This window comes from Rhagoletis pomonella, unplaced genomic scaffold (genome assembly GCF_013731165.1).
Source record: "Rhagoletis pomonella isolate Grant_MI unplaced genomic scaffold, Rhpom_1.0 Rhpom_scaffold_00004, whole genome shotgun sequence".
In the NCBI taxonomy this organism is placed as follows: domain Eukaryota; kingdom Metazoa; phylum Arthropoda; class Insecta; order Diptera; family Tephritidae; genus Rhagoletis; species Rhagoletis pomonella.
In genome coordinates, this window is record NW_023458558.1 from 31,274,414 (window position 1) to 31,280,578 (window position 6,165).

The following is a 6,165-nucleotide window of genomic DNA, read 5'->3' on the forward strand; positions in this document are numbered from 1 at the left end:
TATGTTTTCCACCTTTCCGAAAGCTACCGCTACATGATAAGCCGGCGTGTATAAATTTTAAGTAAACTAGCGTCCTTAAATTTCAAAATATTGAAATTTCAAGCATTTCTGAAATTTACCGTTATTTGAAAAGCGGCCGTAATTTTAGTCCGATTTCAACAATTTTCAATGGTTTACTTTTATGTGACAAGCACAATAACCATACCGAGTTTGGTACAAATTGCTAGTACGGTTAGCGAGATACATATACGTGATCATAAGTGGGCGGTGCCACGCCCATTTTCCAAAATTTTATCATAAACGTATTTCCTGGCAAAGAATTGTTGCAACCATCATTTTGAATAAATTAGCTTTAATATTTACTGATTTATCGAGGATATCGTATTTCTCGAAATTACCGTTATATGGGAGGTAGGCGTGGTTATTGTCCGATTAAAATTTTCAGCCATTTAGTATGCTGTACTAAGGCCAACAACTGTGCCAAGTTTGGAAGAAATTGGTGTAGCGGTTACCAAGATATACACATGTAACCATAAGTGGGCGTGGCTACGTCCATTTTCAAAAAAGTTTTAATATTCTTATTTTTCGTCTAAAATTTATTATAAATATCAATTTTGAGTGAATTATCTTCAGTAGTTACTAAAATATCGCAGTTTTTGTATTTCTGAAAATTACCGTTATATGGGAGGTAGGCGTGGTTATTGTCCGATTTTGCCCATTTTCAATACCATCCGTCCTACGCCCGAAAGAAGTACACGTACCAAGTTTCGTTAAGATATCTTAATTTTTACTCGAGTTATCGTGTGCACAGACGGACGGACAGACGGACGGACAGACGGACGGACGGACGGACAGACAGTCACCGCTTAATCGATTTCTCTTTTCATTCTGATCATTTATGTATACATTTGTCTATATCTATCTCGATTCGTTTTGCCTGTTACAAACAACCGTTATGTGAACAAAGTTATAATACCCTTGTGCACGAGTGCGCTCGGGTAAAAAAATTCCAGAAGCAATGATTTTTCAGATACATATGTAAACGGAAATGCCAAAAGGAAACGGAACTAAAACGTACGTTATCCTATTAGTCATTGAGCCAAGTCATAGCCCCGAACCGATTCACCAATTGACTTCGTACAATCGCAGCTAACTCTAGTTTATTTTGCTCTGTCGACGAACAATAAGAATCCAATTTGATAAAAGTAAAGAATTTTCAATTGATACAATCAATAAATACAAAATAGTTCCCACCCCGTGCTTCCGGTAGTGCATTCCATTGGTTTCCGTTAGGGCATTCCTATGATTTCCGTAAGTGCATTCCAGAAAAATTCCGAAAGTTTGACGTTTTGTGTTTTGTTTTGCTTTCGTTATTCTCCCTTCATCAATTTTGACAATTAAACAATTTTTGACATTTTCTTTTGCTTTGTCGACGAACAAAAAGAATCCAATTTGATAAAAGTAAAGAATTTTCAATTGATACAAACAACAATAAATACCCATCAAAATCCAATTATAATCCGAAATTTAGAGTTTTGTTGATTATAATTGTAAAATAGTTATTTAAATGGGTTCAACATCCCTAATGCCGCAGCAAAATATATCAAACTAGGACGTAACCCGCGACGTGCTTTTGATGAACACATACTCACTCGCTACTCGTCAAACTCCAGCAATCTGAGCAAAGCGCCATCAAGCGCAGTGCTGGACGCATTCTGACATGTCCTCGCATAATGGCGCTAGGAACGAGGATGCATACCGTCCTCTGCCTTCGGCAGTCGGCGTGGATGTCGCACCACAAGTGCTAGCACAACGTATGAACGCCGCTGGTCCACCGCCGCAAACACTTCTGATGGGCTCACCTTTTATGGCATCGCAAGCACATCCTCGGCATCAACAACAGCATCAGCAGCCGCAACATTACAATGAATACTTCTACAATTTGTACGCAACTCAGCCAGGTCAACCAGAGACATATTCAGTGCTACCAGTTGGACATGGAAATTTTTTGAAAGTTTATCACTGCCAAGAAAATGCTGCAGCCGCTGGTTTGCCCACAGAGAGCAATGCAGTATATCATGCTGGGCCGCAACCTCCGCCGCCTTCACATCAATTTCAGCACCAGGCGCAGGCAGCGTTTCATATGCGGCAAACACAGTCGCAGCCACCACCACCGCAGTTCTTCAACAGCTATGAGCTGTTCTCTAGCAATACTTTGATGCCAACCCCAGATAACCAAACAACTCTGGGGCGAACCGAAATTAAAGCAACAACAATGCAAGTATCACAGCAGGCTCCTATTTTTATGCTGAACAACCATGACGAACCCATCTTACCACAAACTGCTGGTACATCAACCACAAATATGATTATTAATAAACTGGTCAATAATTGGTCACCCAAAGTGACTGATGCACCAATCCAACAAATACCAATGCAATCTGCCCCAACGCTGTTGAGCCCGGAAACATCTAATGCTGTTAAAGACGCTGAAATTGCCAAAGTTGGATGTTCGCAAAATTCAACTAACGATTCTGAATTTGCTGAAGAACCAATGCCACTTTCCGTCACAACTACAACAATTTTATCCAAACCTATGCCAGTATTGCCTGTAACTCAAGTGCCGCCCATTGATATGCCATCAACTGAAAATCATAATAAATCCAAAGAGGCAGCGATCGAAGTCGCAAATACATCATCTGGTGCTACAATAACAGCACCAACAGCAATGCCCCATATTAATAACGCGCCTGAAGTGAAGAAACGAATTGTGGCTGAGGTAAAGCCAATGCGAATGTCCTATTCAGACGTTTTGAGCAAATTAAACAATCAACAATCAACTTCCACCCAATCGCACAACAATAATAAGCATTCGTTGGGGAAGAACGGAAAATCGGGTTCTGAGAGGAAAGCTGAAAATAGGGGAGGTGTGGAAAACGGTTCTGGAGGGAGTGGTACGGGGCGAAGACCATTGAGTGTTGGTGATGATATCAGTCAAGGGCGATCAAGTAAAAAATCTCCGACACATGATAACAAAGAAAATCAACAGCAATCGTTGAACGGAAGTAACGCTAAAAACAACAGACGTTCAAACAACAACTGCAATGGCGCTGTAATTTCCAACATGAATCCCAGCAGCAGTATCCCACAGAAACAGGGACATAAAATCCACCAGAGACCAATAGTTGCAGAAAGCAGCGCTCCGAATGGCATTAACGGTGTTAATAAAATCAACAACAACACCATAAATGGTAAAAAGCGCCTAAACAATAAACGCAACGATACAGATGCAAACAAAGGGGAGTCAAATGTAACAAAAACTCAAAAAATAAATGACGCAAATTTGGAAAAAGATTTCAATGCTTACTACAACGTTACAGCAAAAAATAATGATACAACGGAACGTGCATCCAGAGCAACTAATAATGGTTTCGTTTCAGCATCCAACAATACTAATACATCAACAGCAACTACACGGAAATCAAACAAATTCTCATCATCGTTTTATAGCACCTCTAACTCTTCATCTTTCAACACGAATCAGTCACGCGCACGGTATAGTAATGCCAACTCGAATTCCTCCTATTCGTACTCGTCGAAACGTAGCCGAAATACTAACTCCTATAGCAATACCTCGGCTGGGACATCGAATAAAAACTACGAGTTAGCTAAAAAGTTTCTACGGGCATGGCTGGAATACACCATAATGATACTGACCTGGCTCTTCTATTTGATATATGATATTGTGGTGCTCGGCTTTAGTGTGGCGTACGATCGTCTGGTACATGCTTGTGAATGTGGAATTGTGTACGCGAAGCAATTGCGCCAGGACTTTAAGCAGAACTCAAACAAACCGAGTATTTGGCTTAAAAACCATCTGCGACTATTTGACGCGCGTTTTAAAAAGAATTCGCAATGGGCTTTTTGGCGTCGCTTCTATCAAAAGAAGCCACCTGAGCCAACTGCAGATAATATGAAAAGTGGACGACTGCCGCAAACGGGTGAGGAAGCCATGTATTCGCTACTTAATTGTAAGGGCAAGGATGCTTACAGGTAAATATCCTATATATAATTTATGGCATTAAATTTTAAATTTTTGAATTCCGCATTCAGCATATTGGGAGTACCGCCTGATTGTTCACAGGAACAGATACGCAAACACTATAAGAAAATCGCTGTTTTAGTGCATCCAGACAAGAATAAGCAAGCAGGGGCCGAAGAAGCTTTTAAAGTGCTTCAACGAGCCTTTGAATTGATTGGGGAACCGGTAAAGTATTTTAATTTTATGATGCGATGACCGATGTAATTGCGATACTATTTTCACTTTAGGAAAAACGTCTTGCCTATGATCAGAGTCTAGCTGAAGCTTTACACGCCGAAAAGGCGTGGACTGAGCTGCACGATTTGCTATCGCAACTGCAAACAAAAATAACCGAAGCTGCAAATACAATAAGGTACAATCATTTCTACATCCCAGTCATAGCGTAACATCAAATAATTTCAATATCGAAATTTTATTGTCTAGGTGTAGTACTTGTGGTCTGAGGCACCCCCGGCGGCTAACGGATCGACCGCACTATGCAGCGAGAGAATGCGCTTCGTGCAAAATTCGTCATTCAGCCAGGGAAGTGAGTAGTGCTAGGCTTAAGTTTGTACGTATGTAGAAACAATTAATAATTTTACTTAATTTTGTTTTCAGGGTGATATTTGGGCTGAAACCAGCATATTGGGTTTGCGTTGGAGATATTTAGCACTAATGGAAGGGAAGGTCTATGACATTACCGAATGGGCTAACTGTCAAAAGGGTGCCCTTTCTCATTTGGAACCGAATTCTCATATGGTGCAATATCGCATTGTGCGTGGCGCACAACAACAGCAGCAGCAGCAACAACAACAACAACAACAATCGCAGCAACAGCCTTCCTCCACTAATCCACATCATTCACCACATCACCAGAATCCTCAACAGCCATATACGCAGCAGCCTGGGTCACAACATGAAAGAACCGGCAATGGAAAATTTAGGCGCAATGTGCCGCCAAGGTTAGTTATGGCTATTCATAATATGTAAAATTTCTATAATATGTATGGTATTCTTAATACAGCGAAGCATCGTTACATGAGTTCCTCGATAATTTGTATAGCGGTCAACATCCCAATCCGGCAAATGCGTCAGCGGCTTATTCAAACGCTTCACGTAGACGTGCACGCCGCAATTAATTCAATGTCCCATGGAGTAGTTGACAACGCTGTCTATTTTAAACTCTGAAATTATTTTCTCTTCAATTGTACAAGTTTTTATTAATTCATTTGTTTTTACAAAACAATAATTTTAAATTTAATTATGCTTTATTGCATTACATATATGACCATAGAATATTCTACATTATTATTCTCCTTTAAATTGTATCGCATATCTATGCCACAGTATGCAAGTTGAGTAGATAAAAATGCAGGCACTCCTGTATAAAATTTGTCATTTACAATTTATGTACACACGTTGTCCATTTGATGGCACCGTAATTGCAATTTTTGCAAATTACATATTTATTTGATGTACTCGTCTCGATTAAACGCCATTTCTACCAAATAGCAAGCAAAAGTATCTTCTACAAGAGAAGCAAAAACTACAAAAAAATATTTCACTAATATTTAACGAAATTAACTTCAAGGCAGAACTAGGAAAAAATAATCTGGCGTATAAAAATAATTTCACATTGCAACACATTAATGAATGAATGTTCTTTACTATATATTGTAATTAAGTGCATTTGATGTATCAATAACTAAACATTAAATAAACACAACATGCGCGAAATGCATAAGTTGCCAGCATGAAAGCAAATTTGTAGAATTTTTAGTTTGAGGCATTTTTATTGAAGATACATACTAGGGCTGATGATTTCACCCGGGTAATGAGCTACCCGGGTAGCGGGTGAAGCCCTACCCGGGTATTGAATTACCCGGGTAGCCCGGGTACCCGGGTATTGAATTACCCGGGTACCCGGGTATTTTATAACCCGGGTAGACCGGGTACCCGGGCAGTATGGTAATTACCCGGGTACCCGGGCACCCGAAAAAATGTGGAGAGGTGAAAATTAAACGCATTTACGATCATATTGTTACGATTATCCTCGAAACCTTGAGGGATTTCCCAAATATACT

At 39.9% G+C, this 6,165-nt stretch overlaps 1 protein-coding gene across 1 annotated transcript; it reads left to right on the top strand.

Annotated features, from left to right (window-relative positions):
• Positions 1 to 1,420: 1,420 nt before the first annotated feature.
• LOC118737445 lies at positions 1,421 to 5,845 on the top strand. The gene is made up of 6 exons (XM_036467940.1): positions 1,421 to 4,053; positions 4,114 to 4,267; positions 4,330 to 4,454; positions 4,526 to 4,628; positions 4,700 to 5,043; positions 5,106 to 5,845. The coding sequence occupies exons 1-6, from the start codon at positions 1,721 to 1,723 to the stop codon at positions 5,218 to 5,220; spliced, it is 3,174 nt and encodes a 1,057-aa protein (XP_036323833.1). The 5' UTR covers positions 1,421 to 1,720; the 3' UTR covers positions 5,221 to 5,845.
• Positions 5,846 to 6,165: the final 320 nt, after the last annotated feature.